At 46.2% G+C, this 19609-nt stretch overlaps 1 protein-coding gene across 2 annotated transcripts in view; it reads left to right on the top strand.

The window, feature by feature from the left end:
* Nucleotides 1-265: 265 nt before the first annotated feature.
* The window catches only part of ACSS1 (acyl-CoA synthetase short chain family member 1), a 39412-nt gene continuing 20068 nt past the window's right edge, over nucleotides 266-19609 (top strand). For both annotated transcript variants that reach the window (XR_014953962.1, XM_021534886.4), the window contains exons 1-8: nucleotides 266-575; nucleotides 3763-3859; nucleotides 11978-12177; nucleotides 13284-13459; nucleotides 15388-15540; nucleotides 17172-17319; nucleotides 17600-17737; nucleotides 18324-18416. Coding sequence is in view for 1 of the 2 variants with exons in the window: in XM_021534886.4 (XP_021390561.2) it covers nucleotides 281-575; nucleotides 3763-3859; nucleotides 11978-12177; nucleotides 13284-13459; nucleotides 15388-15540; nucleotides 17172-17319; nucleotides 17600-17737; nucleotides 18324-18416 (1300 nt within the window). In the remaining variant the exon portion in view is untranslated. The remainder of the gene's footprint in view (nucleotides 576-3762; nucleotides 3860-11977; nucleotides 12178-13283; nucleotides 13460-15387; nucleotides 15541-17171; nucleotides 17320-17599; nucleotides 17738-18323; nucleotides 18417-19609) is intronic.

Genomic DNA, 19609 nt, shown 5'->3' with positions numbered 1-19609 from the left:
CCGGGGTGCTCCCAAAGGTGTGGGGTGTCGCTGGGTGCGGGGTGTTCCCGGGGATGGGGGGAGGTGTGCTTGGTGCGGGTGTCCCTGGGCGCGGGGTGCTCCCGGGCTGCGCGGTGCTCCCGGGGACGGGGGGTGTGCGGGCTGCGGTGCTCCCGGAGCCGCCCCGCCGGGGCAGCCCCTCCCCGCAGGCGGTCTTTATCTCTCGCTCGCCCGTTCGCTCCCTTTCGTTCTCCCGGTTCGGGCGGGCGCGGCGGGGACAGCGGCGCAGGGCTGTGTGCCCATGGCGCTGGCGGCCGCCCGAGCGCGGACTCTGCGCGCCCTCAGCCGCCCGCGCCCCCCGGGCCGGGTCCCGGCGGCGGCCCGGAGCTGCTGCAGCCCCGCGGGCGCCCCCGGGGCGCTGCCGCCCGGCGAGTACCGGGCCTGGCGGGAGCGGGCGGCCCGCGACCCCGCCGGGTTCTGGGCGGACGTGGCGCGGGGGTGGCTGCGCTGGGACAGTCCCTTCCACACGGCCTGCCAGCCCGAAGCGCCCGCTGGTTCCGCCCGCTGGTTCCTCGGCGGCCGCCTCAACGTCTCGGGTAAGGGGTCCCGGCCGCGCATCCCCCGCGCCCGGCGGGGCCGCCCGCGGCTGCCACCGGGCTGGGCGGGAGGCGACCCGCGGGGCGAAGTTTCTCCATCGCCCGTCTTTGGGGGTAAAACCGAGGATTTCGGTTGGGCGGCGCAGGGAGGAAGCAAGCCAGGAATTGCGAAATGCTGGAAACGGGGAGAAAATCCGAAGCTGGGATAACCCCGGCTAAGCCTTTTGCCCGGGCACTGCCTCACGGGCGGCCGCCCTTCGACCTGCGGAGATGGGCCCCGGGATGGGATGCCAAATTTGGGCTCTGCCGGCTGCTGCCCGGCCCCGTGGTGGCTGAGGATGATCCACAGGTGGGGAACGGTCCCAGACTTTTATGGCAGGGATTTTTTTTTTTTTTTTTCTTTTTAACGAGGATCTTGGTATTTTCCTCCAATTTCACCTCTCAACATGAAACGAGTGAATTTTGCCGTGGCTGCCCTGAGTGCATCTGAGTTTTGTCCATGCCGTATCTGCCCTGAAGGCTCTTGTGTGCTGCGGCTGTGCTTTGTCCGGTGGGAGTGAGCCCCAGCCCCATCCAGGGTACCACTCAGTGGTGATGTCTTTTAACAGGGACGAACATTTCTGACCTTCATTTCCTGTTCCTCGGGGAGGACGCTGGTTCACTAGTGCAGTAACTGTAACATCTCTGGCCACTTTTTGTTTGACAGCCAAAAGAGGAAACCCTCCTCAGGTCTTCCAGAGAGCCTAAGAGAGTGTCTTCACCCTGGGGGTGGGTGATGCCCGGCAGTGGATCCCAAACTTATGGAGATATTTGTACAGCCCTGTGCCCAGCAATCAGCAATCAGAGGATTTTAGCCAGGATTTTGTTGTCATTAATTCCTGTTGAAAGGAAGATCTTGTCTGAGCACAGCCTATCAGGGATCTATTTCTTTCCTCTGTAGTGTGGGATCAACAGTTTCTTCTGGATCTCATGCCAGATCTTTGATATTCAGATATTGCTTGGCCTTGGGTCTGGTTCCTCAGCAGACAGAAAATGCCACTTAGCTTTTTTTTCATACATAAAAGGAAATCATAGACCTTTGAAACAGATGCACAGAATTAAACAGGTTTGCTGTTGCTGGTTTTCTTTTCAAGCGTGATTAAGGCAGTACTTTGCCACAGCCAAGTGGCTGTTTTTCTGTTAGGAGACTGTGATTTTGTCCTTTCACCTCTTGATTTGAACACAGTCTGTGTAGAAACATAGCAGCAGTTCAGGTCCCTTATCCAGAGCATCATGTGTGCATGTCTCCCAGCACAGCTGAACCGTGAGCAACTGAGTAATCTGATGTTCTTTGCTTGAGAGCCCTTGCAGTAGGATTTTGTGGACCTGTGAGCTTAAGGGCTTCTGGATTTCTTGCACTGTACTCCTGGTCAGGAGAATAACCTGGCAAACTGCATTTCCCATCAGGACACATTCTCAGGAACTTGTCTTACTGAGATTAATTGTTTCTGAGCAGTCAAGGAAGCAAGAAAATGTATTGAGAAGCCACTAGGGTGTAGTAGTAAGGGAAAGGTCACTAAATTCTATTTTGTAAAATGAGCAAAAGGCTCATGTAAGCCTAAGATCAGGAAGGAAATAATAGCAGTTGGCTCTGGTTCACCTGCTGGTTCTTACAGAGCGCAGAGCTAAAGCTCCTACTTGGCTCAGCCAGGGCTTCCTGCAGCAGAAATTCCCTCTGAAGGCCAGTGTGGCTGCTCATGAGTAGGAAAAGTTGTTTGGGCAATGAATGCCATTTTGTGATTCACTGTAGCATGGCACAGTATGCGAGGGTGTAGCTGTGAGGAGCCTGGAGGTGGGAGTTGCTACTTGTTGTGAACCAAGCCACAGCAGTAAACACAGGTAGAAGAAATTAGTGTATAACTGCTTAAAAATTCCCCACTAGGATTTTTGTCCTCTTGTATCTTATTAGGATGGCTTAAGAAATGGCTTTGTCTTATTTTTATAGTACTGCTGCAGGGTTTTACATTAAAAATAAAAGACTTTAAACAGCTGGTGCTTTTTTGAATTTTTGAGATTAACATTTGGTCTTGCAATAAAATGTGTTAAACTCTGAGGAATTACTTCCTCTGTGCACCTTTAGGGGCTCATTCCCATCCCGTGTGGTGGTGTGATCACAGAACAACCAAAGCTACTACAGCACACAGTTTTTTAAAATATATCTGGAAAAATTAAATCCTTTCCCATCAGTATTAATATTTCCAGGAAATATGATCTGAAATCCAGCATTTTTTAAAAAGGTTTTCTCTGAGTTATACAGCAGTGTCCCTGACTAGTTGCCTATTGAAATAAAGTAATTGCCTTTGCAAGATTACAATGCAATAAGTAAGTGTCATGTAGACTTGGAGTTAATTCTTAACAAGGATGTTCTCTGACTATCAGGCAAGTTGCTACTGGACATGCAGGCAAGTTTCTTTTGTGGATTCTATACATTTCTTCAGATTGGGTGCTCTCCCTACATCCTCCACTTCAAGATGCTGAGGGGGAGAAATGCACCTTTAAAAGGGAATTTTATGCCTTTAAATTTTAGGAGATGGAATACACAGCCTGAGACACATTAATCTTCCTATGTGTCTGATAACTTGTAGATGTCTGAACTTCTAGTTTACCATAGATCCTACAGTTTTAGACATTTTCAATTAGCTGAGATTCAGCTCTTTGTTATACCCTGGAACAAAATGTTTCACGTGAGCTTTAATTAGAAAATCCAAATGGTGCAGTGCTAAATATGCCAGCTGGGGAAGACTGTCCGAGTTCTGTAGTGAAATGCTGCTCTGGGGAGAAAAAACATCAAAAGGGTATCTTACCTTTGTGCTGCTGGGAGCAAGGGAAAGATTTGGGCTGGCTTAAGTTTAGGCAGTGGAGCTAAATGGCTGAATTGAGCCATGAATTCAGCCCATACCTGAATTTGCCATGGCCTCTCATGGGTATCCATCTCTAAGGCCACTGTGCCAATTAAATGTAGAATTTGTTGTATAGCTTTACTGGAGCTGCAAATGCCTGTTCCTCTGTTATACATTAGTGTGTGTCTAGCAACCCAAAAACTGATGTTTCATCTTGCACTTGCTTGCTGTTGCACTTGATCAAGCTAGGTTTACAAAGCACCTTTCATATGTTCAGGCTTTGTTTAAACCTTTGGGTTTCTTTACAGTAAATTGCTTGGATCAGCACGTCGAAAAGTCTCCAAACAGAGTGGCTTTGATTTGGGAGAGAGATGAACCTGGCACTGCAGTGCATGTCACATACAGGTATGGCACCTTCTCACTATGCCTGGCAGTGTGGGGGACACAGGAAATGGGATTTTTCCACCTAGCAGTTTCCTTTTTGCTTGCTGGAGATACACATGGGAAAATTTCTGTGAGTAGCTTCTGGTTTCAGAAGAATAGCAAACATCTTGGTGCAAATGTCTTGTGTTGCTAGTAAACAGCTTGATACTGAGTCCTGGCTGGAGGGGATTTTAAGTTCTCCATGTTTCTCTTTCCCATCCTCACTGCAGTTTAGAGTAACTTTGAGACTGCTCTGATTGACACTGATATGTAATTGATGCTACAGATTGCACAGTTTGTTAGAGTAGGGCAGGTTTAAGCATATTTCTCTTCTCCTTGCTATATGCCCTCGTTTAGGAGACAGTCCTGCCTTTTACATCATCTCTGTCTCTAGTGAGATTTAAATGTTCCCAGACTTGTACATTCCTCAGTGCATGTTTTAGGGAGCCAGATCTTTGAGCTGCTGAATCTCAAGGAGCCAGATGTTTGTTCTGCTAGATCATAAAGCAGAGGAGATGAAGAATGTCCCTAGCATCAGACTTTTACAGAATGTTTTCTGCAACTTGTTGGGGTTCCTAGAGCTCCTTGGGTCTGAAAATGTTCTAGTGGTCTGATTCATCTCCAAAATTTATGAAAGCTCCTGGTAGCATTATTCATTCAAGTGAGGAAAGTGGTCAGCAGGGAGGAGTGGGTGTAAAAATAACTCTGAGAGGTTAGTGCTCCATGCAACAGAAAGAAACGCTGTCTGATATAAATCTATGAAAGGAGTGCATTGGTTTTTATCTTGGTATTGTTATTTGGCAGGGTGCTTAGGCCTGTTATGATATAAATATGTTGTAATGATCTGGGTAGCTTGTCTAAGTGCTTTTGCATTTTGCCATTCTGGTGGTAAACATGGAGATGAAACCAAAGGTTTCTCCCCGAGTTTATGCATGGTATGTTTTTCTCCCAGGTTTGTGCACTTTTACCTCTCTCTTTATGCCTCAGGCATGAAAACAAGGGGTAAGAAAGAGGTGACAATTGTGCTCAGATCAACATGACAAGAGAAGCAACCCAACAGACAGCACTGCCTTATTCAAGGCAGCTCTAACCTCCCCCTTAGGCCGCTACTTGAAATGTACTGAGCTGCTGCAGACGCTCAAACATCTTATCTGCAATCTCTGGAGATAAGGGACGGCCTTTCTGAACAGCAACAGGAATGTTTTTTTTCCCTGGCCATGCCCAAGTGCGTTTGGAAGAAAGTATATTTTCAGCCTGTGGAATTGTGATAGCTGTGACATGAAAACAAGTAACCCATATCTGAAAACTGAACCCTTTTTTGTGCAGCCTTACAGAGATACAGTAACTGGTATCAGAAAGGAGAACATCCAAGTGAAAGACGTATTGGCAATCTCTATTTTCAAGCTTCTGTCTGTATTTGAGAGCCATGTTTCTGTTTATGCCTGATACTGTGGGTCAGATGTGATTGCATTTGAGTTTCTCTAGAGACTTTGGTCCTACCACGTGGTAATACAGGTCACTTGGTTCTCTGCTTATCTCATTAAGGCAGGAATAGCTTTGTTGAAAGCAGCGGTACTCTCTGAGTATTTTGCCTTTTCTGTGGTCTTTGGGCTGCATTTTTACAGGTTTTATATGGGTCAGAAAGCTTTTCCTACAGTGTGTTAGCATTGGCTTCCCTTTGAGATAGAACTTAGTTGAAAACCTTTTTCAGTAGTGCCTTATTTGAGCTAGAAGTTTTGTGAGGGAAAGCAAATCAGAGAAGGAAGTGGCCCAGGAGGTGGGATGCTGGTGGTCCTTGGTGAGCCTTCTGTAGCACATACAGCCTCAGAGTAAAGGGGGAATCAGAGGGATGCTGGACATGTCTTGGCAGAACAGAGATGCCTCTTTCCTTAGGATCTGGATGCCCTGTTAATGGCACAGTGGCCTTAGAGTAAGGACTTAGCACTGTAGGAAAACAAAGACTTTAATTTGGGCTCTGTCTTATGGACCAGCTTCGAGTGAGGTCGTGGATACAGCTGGGAGAGAGCTGTCCAGGGCTTATGTGCAACATTGCTAGGCACCGTTCTGCATTATCTACTCTGCAAAGCTTGCTGCTGTGAGCTGCTTCTCCTCAAAGATAAACCCTGGGCAACACAAGGAAAGATGCAGCTGCTGGCCTGGTCCTCTGCCTTCTCCTCTGGGGAGTTGTCAGGGACAAGAAAACAGCTGAGTGCTGGCCTTGTTCCCATTGCAGCCTGCAAAGGAAGAAGGTGGATGTGCAGGAAGAGGGCTGGAACAGGAAAAAAAACCTTCATCGGTGGGATGTCCTCCATGCACTGGCAGGAAACACAGCTGCACTGGAAAGTGCTATCCCAGCTGGCTCATCCTTGGCAGAAATAAAAGCCTCAGTTTGCCTCTGCTGTGGGCAAAGAGCTGGTGGGCTGTGCCATCCAGTCAACCCACATCCATGTGCACACTTGTCAGCAAGGTGGGTTGTAATTGTGCATCAGAGTTCAAGTGCTGTATGCTAGGGGAAGAATCCGAACATCTGCTGGTGGGCAAAGATACTCAAAGCCATAGGTGAAACATTTTATTTTTGCACCAGGAGATGATGTCTGCCCTTACAAGCTTAGTTGTGATGATTTTTTTAATTGCTGAGTTTTGTCCTATCTCTCTAGCTGATGCAATTCAGCCTTTCAGGAAAAAAAAGTTCACTGGCCATTCTTGCTTCTTCTTCCCTGTGGGTAGAAATTTAGCTGAGTTTCAAATTATCTCTGGTTTTGAATGGGAAGGCAAGAGACTTGTTTTTTTACTGCTTTGTAACAACAGGGGATACAACCCTCTTGGGCTTTGGTGGCTGCAGTCAGCAAAGTGGGGACAGGTCATGCAAATCAGTTATCAAGAGGCTCTCTGACTCTCCTGAGGCTAAGCCACCAAAAGCTCATTGGTAGGGCAGTGGCTTAGCAGCACTGTGGTGCTGTGAGCTGACAGCTGAATTAATTGTCAGAAGGGTCCAACCAGACCAGGAGTGTTTTGTCCTGCTTTGTGGATATTGTCAGGGCTCAGGGCCTTTGAAACCTTGCAGAGGAATTCCCCAATGCATTGTGAGCCTGGGTTTTTAAAGGTACTGTACCCTATAAAAGCAGGTGGAGATAGTGGCCAGAGCTGTTGGGTTGCAGCCTCTCTAAGTTCAATGACAGGAGGTGTTGAAGACAGCAGCTAAAGTTATGCCAGCCCTCCTGCTCTCTGATGTGGAGTTATTTATTCTCTCTGGTGTTCCCTGGTTTACAGTTTATCCACCTATGACCCAGTGGATCTGCAAAATCTCACGGCTATTGTCAGTGGGAGCTATGGGAATTGGGCAGCAGAATGCCTTAGCTAACCTGTTTTTCAAAAGGGTTCCAGGTCTCAAAAGAAGGATCACTTTGGTGCAGAAAACATTGTTGCCAGAGGGAAAGCTCAAAATGCAAAAGACAAAGTAGGGAGAGAGGAAAGCTAAAGGACCAGAAATCAGGGTCCTAGGTAGGTGGGAGAGAAGTGGTTGGACATCTTCATGAGCAACATGATAGCGATACCTTTAAAAAACCAATGGATTCCTCAGCCTGAGCTAAAATAGATGGAATTGTGTTAGAGATCACAGTGAAGAGTGTAGCTGGAAGCCATGATGATACTTACCATTGGCAGCAAAACTCTTTTCCAGAGCTGCCTTTGTAAGCTGAGTTTGCAAGTACATCTTACCCAGGCTTGCAGTTTTCCCCACCCAAGACAGCTCATGGGTTTCTCACTTTCTCACCTAAAAAAGGTTACAAGGGGTTTCCCTTGTCTTGGGTTCAGGATGTCTGCAGGAAGGCTGGGCAGTTGTGCTCTAATGCCCAGTTTGGACACTTGACCTGAATTTTCAAACAGTTTCAGCCTAATCCAAACTATGGTTCCAGGAAATAAACTGATTGCTGCAAGAAATACTCAACCCAGCTTTTGTACCATGACAGCAGAGAACATGGCTTGGGCTAAGGTAAAACCAGGTACTGTCAAAACCTGTGTATGGCATTGAATGTATTAAGAAAAAGTCTAGAATAATTTTGCAAAAGGCTGCTTCCCAAAGAAGGTCTTGATGCAACTTTTTTTAATGTAAAAGGAACTGGCTTCCTTTGCTTAGAAAGCTGTACACTCTCGCTGTGGCAAAAGGTAACATCAGACTTACTGGAAGGCTGTTTCTGCAAAGCATCCCTGAAGTGCATCAGAGAAGTGCCATGTGGTACTGATGGGTTTTACAGAAGTTGTTCCAGACACTGCATTGAACAATGGGCTCTGGAAGCTGTATTTGGGAAGAGATCTGGGAGAAGTATGGTCTGTCAGTTCCTGAACAGAGATGTAAGGACAGGGAGAGGAATGCTGTCTGTTAGATTAAACAGGACTGGCTTGAGCAATGATATGCTGGCTCTGTTGGAGGGCCAGCCTTGTAGTCTTGTGCTTAGAAGCGATGCTGTGGTAGCTGAGGAGATGCTTGCATAGCAAGTGATGAGTCAGGAAGACAACAGGCTCAAAGCCTTATCCATGGACAAAATGGAAGCACACCTTACAGAGAGACACAAGAGTTAATTATTAGTTTTAGCCCTTAACACAAATCTTCTTACTCAAATCCTAAATCATACAGAAAGGAATAGGTCCTGGTGGTTACCACTGACACCCACAGTTGTCCAGCAGCAGGTCCACATGTCTCTTTCTGGTCCTTCATCTGTATGCATTAATGCCTCTTCCATCTTCCTGGCTTGCTTTGTTCTAAATGCACAGACTGGATCTATTGCTCTTTCTCCTTAGCAAATGGTCTCCCCTTCTGGTTGCTGCTTCCCCATTTCTCCTCTCTGCTCTGGCACTTTACCCACTGGAGCAGTGTTTTCCTGTCCAATTTGTTCTCTTATTTGCTCTCAGCTCTTACAATTTGCTTTTGCAGAGGATCCTCAGACTGTTGTGCTATGAACTAATTCTGTGGTTTCTTGGTTTCTTGTCTTTGTCAGGAGGGGCTGGGCGCTTCTCTTTGCTTGCAGCATGTTTCCTTCTCCTGCAGTGGCTCTGCTGAGATCCTCCTGCTGTCTGCCCTGCTTGCACAGAGGGAGCTGAGTGCTCCAGGACCCTCTCTGTGACCCATGGCTTTGTTCCTCTCTGCTGGTTATTCCTGCCTCCCTCTGCTGAGTGCGGTGCCTGGCTCTGAGTGGCTGCACTGAAATCCTTGGGAATGCAGGCAGCAGGTGGATGTGCCATGCTACCAACACATTTCCTGGCCAGCATTCCATGCCATTGCCTCTGTGTCAGAGCTGAGGCACTGCTGGGTTTGAGGTTTTCTTGGCTCTTCCAACCTTGTGTGATGGAGGAGCTACAATGCCAAGCTTGGCAGTAGTAGCAGATGGGGAGGGTGATGATGGCTGTGGTCTCCTCCTGCTCAGTATGTTTAGGTGCAGTGACTCTGCACAGTGCTCATTCCTCCCCAGGATGTGTCTGGGTTGAGGACTGACAATGTGTAACATGCTGCCTGCCTGTACCAACTGCCTGCCTGTTAGATGAAAAAATGTGCTTGAAGGAGTCAAGGGAAGGATTCCTGACACTGTTTCTGCTAACTCCCTTTCTTGAACTGGAGAGCAAGCCTGACTTGGTGCCAACAGGAGCCAAAAGATGTATCTCATGCTCAGGGATTTGTGGATGTCTTCATTGGAGTTCTTGGCTTCACCTATTCCTTGCTTTTGTGTCCATTCCTCCATGTGCTGCAGCTCCGAGGGACCTCCAAGGCCTTTCTATCCCAGCATTTCAGCATACAAAGAAGAGGCAAATAGATCCATGGGTAAAGACTGATCCATGTTGTCTATCACCTTACTTACACATGCTCATTAAGCAAATGTCAAATTGGGGTTAATCATAAAAAACAGTGAGTGCTTCTGCCATTGTGGTCACCAAGTCCTGAACAAGCAAAAGAAGCAAGAGGAATCATGGAGTTGCTCAGAAAACTCCATGATTTTCTGGAGTTTAGGCAGAGATACTCTGGCATTTCTGTATAGGATAAAGAGGCTGCAGCTCAGAAAGCACTTGAGTATTTTCCATTACAGATAAGAAGTTTTCATTTTACTTTCTCACAGCTGTCTCTCTGAGGCTTGTTTCCCTTTATGTGCTTTGTAGCTGAGCAGCTTCTGTTTTGCCTCTTTGTTATTTATCCACATTGAAATTTTCTTTAATGCAGCATCAGGTAAATTCCAGACCAGAAAATTAAGCCTTTTAGGACAAGGCACCAAACCAGTGGTTGGGTGGGAATTCATTATTGCTCATGAACTCAATAAAAGCAAAATAATAAATCTAACTGTGCACTTCCATGGTCATGAGGGGCTTGGGAAGAGGTCTTCAATGTTGTGCTTTAGAGTTTAGGCTGATCTTTCACTATAAGGGATTAGGGAGAATTCAGTCTGGGGTGCAGCTACTCCATCCCTGCTTTCGGCAGGCTTGTGATCACTCTGCAGGGACAGCTGTTACCAGCTACTGCCAGAGAACTGGCACTGAATGTGTCTGGCCACCTATCCAAGTTCAGAAATGGACTATTTACTTGATGCTACAGGAATAGTCTTAGATTAAATAATATGAAGTGCTGTGCCTTGGATTTGTCTAATTTTCCTTGGTTTAAGACAAGTTAAGGGGTGGATACTCCAAAAATTACTTATTCTCAGCCCATAGTTTTGATATTTCTAAAGCAGAGCACTTCAGCTTTTATTTCCAACTTGCAGTGGTTTAAAAAAAGGAACAAAATATTTTTTGATGGACCAGAAACAATTCTTCATTTTATTTGCAGCTTAGACACCAGTTGAAAATTGGGTTTGTTATTTTTTTTTGCAGCTATTGCCAGTTCTGGGAGAAGAGGATACTTAAGGATTCGTGCTTTACAGCTTATTAGGGAATGCAACTCACCAAAATTAATTTCATTGTTAAAAGTTATAGGGGTCCCTGGTTGTGTAGCTTGGAACACCTAAGGGTTCACAGGTGGCAGGTTGATGATGAACAAGCTGGAGAGTAGAAGATGTTTCTCTTCTCTGGGCCTTGGTACTTACAGAGTTCGTGAACCCTGTGAAAGGACAATTCCTGGCAGATTCTGCCAGTCTGCTCCTCTGAGCTGATGACTGGCACCACAAGGAGTGCTCTGTTGCCCCTTGTCAGCACCCTGTGCTGCACCTCCTCCCTTGACATGAGACCATTTCTCACCTGGCACAGTATCCTTTGTTCCCAAGACCCTTCCACTGCAGGCATATAGAGCTGCTCAGTCCATGGCAGCATCTTGGTCCCAGGTGTACCTGCCATTCTGCAGGCATCAGAATAAGGGAATGTGCAAGCCCTTGCCCACAAATTGTGTTTTCTTTCCTTAGAGGAACGTTTTTGCTATTGTTACCATGTCATAGCAGAGTCCTATGAAAAGAGACTTTGTTCCTGTTCTTGGTGTTCCTGAATTTCTCTGTGCAAGAGTGGCAGCAGTACTTGTGTTCTGAAATGCTGTTGGGCTGCAGGAGATCCAGCTGTAAAATCTGTCCCTCATACAAGTGCCTCCAGACTTCTCCTCTCTTTCCTTGTTCATGCAAATGTGTTGCTTACCCTTGCAATTTAAAGAGAAACTCCTGGTAGTGGAACACTTCCAGCTGTTGCCCAACTTAAATAGTGTGGCAGACTTCGGACAACACTTCCATTTCATCCTGTGTTTATCCCACTTGTGTTCCCAGTGGCTTCTGACTGAGCCTCATGGGTAAAAAAGGCATCAGGAGTACTGAAATGAACCTTGATTTCTGGAGGCAGCATGACAGCACCTGGCTTGCTCGCTGCTGTGGCCACCTTACAGCCCAGCAGCTCTGGACAGTGCCTGCAGCTCTCTCCTGTCCTGCAGCAAGTACCACTCTGCCCTTTCTTCTCCTCTCCACAATGGCAGGAGCAGCCTGGCTACCAGCATGCCCCAGGCCACCCTTCTTTAGGATGCCCTGTACTGCTGAGATGAGGTGCAGAGGTGATCATGAAGACTCAGTCTGCCCAAGTTCATCTTTTCTTTGCTCACCCCGTGTAAATCAGGTTGTGCAGTCACATGACAACATTCCTTCTCTGCCACAGGGAACTTCAGGATCTCACTTGCCGCCTTGCCAACACTCTGAAGAAATATGGGATCCACAAAGGGGACAGGGTGGCCATCTATATGTCTGTGTCCCCCTTGTCGGTGGCAGCCATGCTGGCTTGTGCCAGGATCGGAGCTGTTCACACCGTGGTCTTCGCTGGATTCAGCGCCGAGTCCTTGGCTGGGAGAATCATGGACTGTGAGTAGATGCAGATTGGGGAACAAATGCCTCCGTTTCAGTGCTCCAAGGCATATCCCAGCCCTGTGTTTTCTTGGCAAAAAGAGTTTTCTTGTTTCATTCTTGCCTAGCCGGGCAGTTCTCTCTCCCCTGCAGAGTGCAGTGAGGAGCCTTTTCCTGAGTGACACATGCAATGTCCTCTGGCCTCAGAATACTTAATAAATTGCTTAACATTCAGTGTGCACTGTGTTATTGCTTGACAGCAGTGAAACTGGAAGGAAAAACACAGCGTAGGGATAGAGCCTGATTTGCTGTTTTGCAGTGTAATTGCAGTGTTTCTTTCATACTCTTGGATAGAACTAATTCTGCATTCTCAGTTGGGATCCTGTGATTTATGTATAGTACTGGAAGTGCTGGCAGCCTGCCCCTGCTCTGTGAGCCCTTCTACCAGCAGATAGAGCTGTTCTCAGCCCCGAAGTACTTGTATATTGTAATTAGGTAAAAAGTGATGCTAAAAATAGAAACAGAAGAGGGAAATAGCCACTGGATCATGTCCTAGCAGTCACATCAGATTACTTTGTGGCTAGTGTGAGGGAATAAGTTTTACAGAAATTGTCATGTTCTTTCCTTTTTAGTGGAGTTGATCTGAAGAGAGCAAGTACATGTTTTAGTTATCCCTCACACAGAGAACTGGGAAGAAGCTGTTCTGTGTATCAGGTTTGCAAGGCAGGGATGGATGATTTAAAATGCAGTGAGTGACACTTGGGCTGGATGTTGGGAAAGACTTCCTCACATTTGTGATAGGCTTTGGAGTGGATTGCTGGGGAGAGGGTAGAGTAGATGACATTGGAAGGGATAGCTATCAGGAGTGGTTTAGCTGAAGCAGACCCTGCCTTGAGGTGGGGGAGATGAACTGGATAACCTATGGAGGTCCCAGCTGCCCTTAATCTCTGTGTGTCTCCGATTTTAAAGTCTTTTCATCAGTGACACTGACTGGTTTTGACTAACAGCAGTTCTGAGTATTTATCACACATGTCCTATGCAACGCCCCCAAAGTAATGAAAGTTGGGTGTGCATACTAGCCTGGAAGACAGGCCAGCATGTCTGCTAATTCTTTTTCTTTTTAGCTGGATGCAAAGCAGTTATCACATACAACCAGGGAGTCAGGGGAGGCCGAACCATAGAGCTGAAGGCAACGGTGGATGAAGCTGTGAAGAACTGTCCAAGCATCAAACATGTGTTTGTGGCTCAGAGGACAGATAACAAAGTCCAGATGGGTGACCGTGATATTCCCCTTGAAGAGGTATGTTGTTGTTGGATAACTCCTTTTAGGTCTGAGTGTTGGCTAGGATAATCTTTCTCTCCATAAGTGCTTTTGGGACCTGTGTTCTGCTCCTTACAGCATCTGGATCTTCATCCTCAAATGGACGGCCTGTATTTACAGTCTGCTAGGATTGTGAGTCGAAGCAGCTCAATCTATGTCTGGTTTATCTCAGCATGGGCAGGGGTTATGCTGTTCCATTTCCCAAGTCTTGCAAACACTGCTGAGATTTAAGGAGTGTTTCCTGAGACCCAGAGGCCATGGAGACCATCGTGGCTGTTGTTATTTTACTGTGTTCAGACACTGTGTTATGAACTGCATGTGCACTCAGACTGGACACTGCTGAAAGGCAGTGCAGAAATAATGAAGTTCCTAGAGAGGCTTCATCCAGCCATGAACAGTGTTGTGGTTGTCCCATGGTGGAGAATAGTGATGGCTTAGGAATATTTAAAGCCTGTGCTTCCTGGGGAAGAAAACAGCAGTTGTTTTTATGTGTTTAGCTGGCACACATGGGACTCCAGCCTAATGCAGAAGTAGTTTTACCCGTTTGCTGGCAGCAGTAAACAGGAACTACTCATGCTAATAATGCCTGGAAAAAGCTAATCTGCTGGCAAGATAATTGCTCAAGAGTCTCTGTGCTGGTCACGTGAGATAGGAAGAAGTACTAGTGTAAGTTAAACAGAGAAGACAAGGTTTACTCAGAAATTATCTTGCTCCTTACTCCACAAAGGACGTTCTGATTATTTTCCTTGCAAATAGCCTGAGGTACTTTAGTGATCCAAGAGCTGAGCTCATCCCTTTGTCAGTTTTGGGATCTGAAACAAAACAAGAACTAAACAGTTACTGGTGTTAACTGTCCTTACTGATCTTTACAGCAGCTGTACTTTCCAGCTCTTGTGCAATGGCTTACTGTAAAATTTAAGGTCATGTTGTAATGGAGCATATGAGGATTCCATTTTTGTTTCAAAAACTGACAAGTCAACCTGAATTGGCAGCGCTGAAATGTCATGAGAAATACCTGAGATGAACAGCAGGGCTGTAACTCAGAGGCTAAGAATTACATTTTGTGAACTCTTCATGTTTTATTAAGCTTTGTTTGTCAGACACTTTTAAACAACTGGACCTACTGATGGTAATGTTCACTTATAAATACAGTGTGTTTACAGTGTATTCTCATAAAAAAGTAGTACCAAGAAATTCCTTCAAGGAACCACCTAATAATTCTTGCAGGAATTATTCATCAGGACAGTACAGAGCTCGAGAGAGGCTCTGACCTAGCAGGGCATTGCATCCTTTTGTCCTGTGGTTCTGACTGTGGGGGTGAGGAGAGGATCTCACCCAGATGGCCAACAGGGGAGTATGAGGAGAATGACAGAGGCAGGACAGTAAAGCACTCTTCTTCTGGGCAGAAAAATAAGAATTTGAGGATCAAATGGACAGGACAGTCATCCACTGCTGGGGCCAGAGAAGGGAGATGACCATGCAGTTCAACTGTAGCGCTTCAGTTTTTAGAGGAAAAGGAAAGTACAAAGCGGTACCCAGTCAGCCTTGCTGCTGCTGCTGTCAAGTGTTTGCAGTCACATTTTGGATTTCTACCAGCAGCTTGCAAAGGCTTGATATCTAATCAGCTATGACTTACCATTTCCCCCCAGAAATTTTATTTTATTTGGCCAGTTCTCCTTGACTTCTCTGACCAGCAGAGGTACTGGTGGAAATGTTAGATGCTATGCACCCAGAGGAACCTTTCCACAAGGTGAGCCCTTATAAGCTATGACATATCCATGGAGATTTGTGAGGGGCAACAGCAATGATGGCTCCTGTCCCTGGATACTGTTCCCTTGCTTACAGAGGGAGTGATGATTGGCTCCATATAACCTGTCTTTCTGTTATTACCACATTTTCTTTCTTAGGAGATGACCAAGGCAGATTCCGTGTGCACTCCAGAGAGCATGGACAGCGAAGACATGCTCTTCATGCTGTACACCTCGGGTAGCACTGGGAAGCCCAAAGGAATCGTTCACACCCAGGCTGGGTACCTGCTCTATGCTGCTCTCACACACAAGGTAACTCAGCTGCCTCCTCTGAGAAAGGCTCACTTAGCTTTTAGCAGTGCTGACAAGAGAGACCTGGATCAGGGAGGAATGCTGTGTTCTCTGCTTGCTGCCCAGTTGGCTTATTGGTTGTAAACAAGCTGGAAAACATCTGAACTGTGTAATTAATCTTCAGGATTTGTTCTGAGGAATATGATATTATGCAAACCTGAACATAGAATTATGAAACCAAGGAAATGGCATTGCTGCTCTTGCATTTAAAATGTGACAATGTTGGCTGCCCAAAATTTGCAGCTGAGGAGATTCTGGAAAGTATCTTACTGGCATTGGTAATGTGGATATTATTGTAGTATTTTTCATTGGGATGCTGGACTTTTTTATTTCAGAGAGGATCTGGACTCTTAGAACAGCCCCTTCACATAGTACTTGTTATCTGAAGAACAAAAATTGTATTTCTCCTATTGTGGTTGCACTTCTGTTCTGCTTTTCTGGGTGATCTAGGGAAAACATTTTAACCTCCTTTCTTATGAAAATGGAAAGAGTCAAGGGACTGCTTCTTGAAGCTTCTGGTCTGAGATCTGCATATTAAAAGGTAACAGTGAAATGAGGAAAGGACTGTGGTGAAAGATTTCTATCTGGCTTTAGTGGTATCACCCTGTAATCACACATAATTCATGTGAAGGTTTTCTTTCTTTTGGCTGACATGGTTGACTTTTTAGAAGATTTGAATAGTCAAGCGTCAGACTTCTCTGCATGAAGTGAATTTTTTACTTCAGCTTTTCTAAGGCCCATCATAAACACCAAGGCATCTCTTTCTTAGTCCAGAAGGTAGGTCTGCACCGTGCTGCATTTTCTCCACCTGCAGAGTGCATGAGAGGGAAAGGCATTTTGAAAAGTAAGGTGAGAATTGTCTTTTCTAGGTAGAGGGGTCAGCTGACCTGTGTGATCTCTGTGGTCTTTGCACACTCACATGTGACACTCTTGTCACACACTCATGGGGTTTTTATAGTTCTGGTCCATAAACCTGACTCCTTATGAGTCAGGACCTCTTCACCTATGGTAGAGGAGTTAGATTTATAGTGGGAAGCATTTGCCATATCCAAGAGAAGATAATGAGTTATTCAAGATCTTTATCTTGAATTTGATGAGCAAGGAGAGGGTAGCATCTGGAAAGTGATGCACTCATATAGAGAAGCTGAGCAGCTAAGAATATTTCTCAGGAAATGTTTTATGGGCACCTATGAGTTCCTCCAGATCTCTCATTGAAATCTGTTGATATTGGTGAAGGGTCTGAGATTCAGTGGTCTGCAGTTTCCCTGTGACTCAGAATCAGCTCTACTGTGTAGATCATCTGGAGGAGGCAAACTGAGGTATCCAAGACTCTGAGCTTTGGTTGTAGCTTTGTTGCTCCAGCTGAGCAGCTGCTGGTATAACTGTGCTTCCTGTATGTTTGCAAACATGCCAGGAACTTGGGAGCCTGGTACTGGTCCCTCTGATTTGCTTCCTCACCTCAGGCTGGTCTTCATGTGGCCGTGGCTCCACTTCCCCTGTGCACTCTCCTGCTCCCACCTGGATGCCCAGTCCAGCTTTCCTTTGAGCACTTGCCAACAGGAAATCAGCTGGCCTTACATTTATCTTTGCAGTATGTGTTTGACTACCAGCAAGGAGATGTTTTTGGCTGTGTGGCCGACATTGGCTGGATCACAGGACACAGCTATGTTGTGTATGGACCACTCTGCAATGGAGCCACCTCTGTCCTGTTTGAAAGCACTCCAGTGTACCCTGACCCAGGTGAGGAAGTGGTGGGAAGAGGTTTGGCTAGATGTGGCAAAAGAGGTTTAGAGACCTGTGACCTGCCTGCTCAGGAGAGGTAAGCTCCATTGCTTTGGATCATGTGTATACAACACTCAGGAACATCTGTAAATCCAGGGTAGGAAAAAAAAGCTGTCATTGCTTTTGCTTTGAACTCACAGTAGTAACAGCTCCAGCTTTGACTGTTAACCTTTCAGCTGAGCATTTGCAGCAGTATGTCAGTGCTGGAAGGTTAAAAAGCCAGTTTGTGACTTTGCAGGTCGTTACTGGGAAGTGGTGCAAAGGTTGAAAATTAATCAGTTCTACGGAGCACCTACAGCGATACGCCTGCTGCTGAATTATGGAGAAGAGTGGGTGAAGAAATATGACAGATCTTCGTTGAAGGTTTTGGGTTCAGGTAAGGGACATGAAACCTTCATCTGAAAAAGACAAAGGGTTCTATCTGATGAAATGAAGATGCCAGAGGAGCTCAGCTGATCACATGGGATGTGGTTAGAAAAAAGATGATAAAGCAGGCTCTGTATCTGGCTTTTCAAATATTTTCTCAGCAGAAGAAGTAACAAAATCACATTTTGGGTCCATTGAACTTTTGTATGATTGCCTGTTTCCTAGATTATTTTGCAGGATCACGTTCTTGGCTAAAAAGATATACCTAATGCTAAAGGGCATTGCTTTGAATTTTACTGGCATAGGTGACCCAAGCAGCATTTTCCTGCATTATTTTCTAAACTGGAGGTTCTTATTACATGACCTGCATAGATTAGTTACTTTCAGTGGTATTCATTGCTTGCCTTTTGGTTCTTCTGGAAAAAGTCAGTCCTCAGTTACATGAGTGCATCGCAGTTCTTTGTGCATCCCAGGAAAGGTGTGCTGAGCGTTCTGCTTGGAGATCATGTGTTCAGCTTGTTGTGCACCAAGAGGGAGAATGAGCTGCCTGCAGTTCTCCTGGGTCTCAGGTTGTTTTCTTTCTTGTTTTGGTCTAGTGGGAGAGCCCATCAACAAGGAAGCTTGGCAGTGGTTCTATGAGGTGGTGGGAGAAGGGCGCTGTACCCTTGTGGACACGTGGTGGCAGACAGGTAAGAGGCAGACTTGGGGGGCACAGGGGACCCTGACCATTGACAAGTTGCTGGTGGGGAGAGAGGAACTAACACATTTCAATTTTATCCAACAAGTCTGTCAAAAAAACCCTTTTGGTATTTGGGTAAGTTTTTGAAAGTCACTGGGAGTTTCTGCACATAACAGCAATGTTATGTGCAGAATGTCTTTTACAATGTGTAAAAGCAATAGCAGTGTTGGGTGTTTTGTTTTCCTCTAAATGTTCTTTGGTATTTTGAGTGCTGGAAAATGCCAATTGCTGCTAGAAATATGAGGCAGAGATTGAATTTCTGGGCAAAGCTGGCAATAGTCAGCACATAGCCACAATCTATACTTAGGTGTGCTTTGTTCTCCTTTCTGGGAATGATCAGGGAAGCATGGAAAACTAAGCTGTGTAGTCAAAGGGACCTGGTGCAACTGCTCTGGCAGATTGGAAGGGAGTGAGTGGAGACTTGCTGGGTGCCCATCAGATGGCTGGAGGACAGTGGCCACCACCCAGCAGGGCTGCTGAAGAGCACTTTCTCCCATGATTGAATTGATATTCTGTAGTTGCGGTGGCCCTGGAGCTCTGATGCCTCAGAAAGGATGCACTTGTGTATTGACAACATGCTTGGCCCATCTGTGTGCATCAGTTGAGGTTTTTTTGCTGTGTACAAGCTGCTGGACACAGTGACTGGCTGTCTCCAGTCCAGTTGGAGCAGAGCTGGCCTCTTCCTCCTGGTCTCCCTGGCCAGCAGCAGGGAGAGGCCATGTGCTGTACCCAAAGTGGGGTTGTACTGCCTGGTGGGGCCCTCTGCTTGAAGAAGTCCTGCAGCTCCTTCCTGGCTCCTTCTTCAGCACTCAGTCCTCTCTTTTCTGGGCACCAGCACTCAGGAGTTGCTAGAGGTGTCTTGCAATATGTCCTTCTCAAGTTATGAGATACAGTTTGCCATGGAGACAGGAGCACAGCTGCTGGCATTCTGCCTCTGCTGAAAAATAGTCTTAAACTACCATTGAGCAGCATATTCATTCCCTTTCCAGTCAAGCTGCTCCTGATTTCGTCCTTTTTCCTGCTAGCAGGCTCTCTATCTCAGTGTGATAAATTTTCTTCTGGCACGCAACCAAGTTCCATTTAATCCAGACCAGACTTGCAGCCTCTTTTTTTTAATCTTCAGATTTGAAAAAAAAACACCTC

Source organism: Lonchura striata, chromosome 3, assembly GCF_050655825.1.
Source record: "Lonchura striata isolate lonStrDom1 chromosome 3, ASM5065582v1, whole genome shotgun sequence".
In the NCBI taxonomy this organism is placed as follows: Eukaryota; Metazoa; Chordata; class Aves; order Passeriformes; family Estrildidae; genus Lonchura; species Lonchura striata.
Note: the sequence above shows the minus strand (reverse complement) of the source record. Positions and strands in the feature narration are given on the sequence as shown.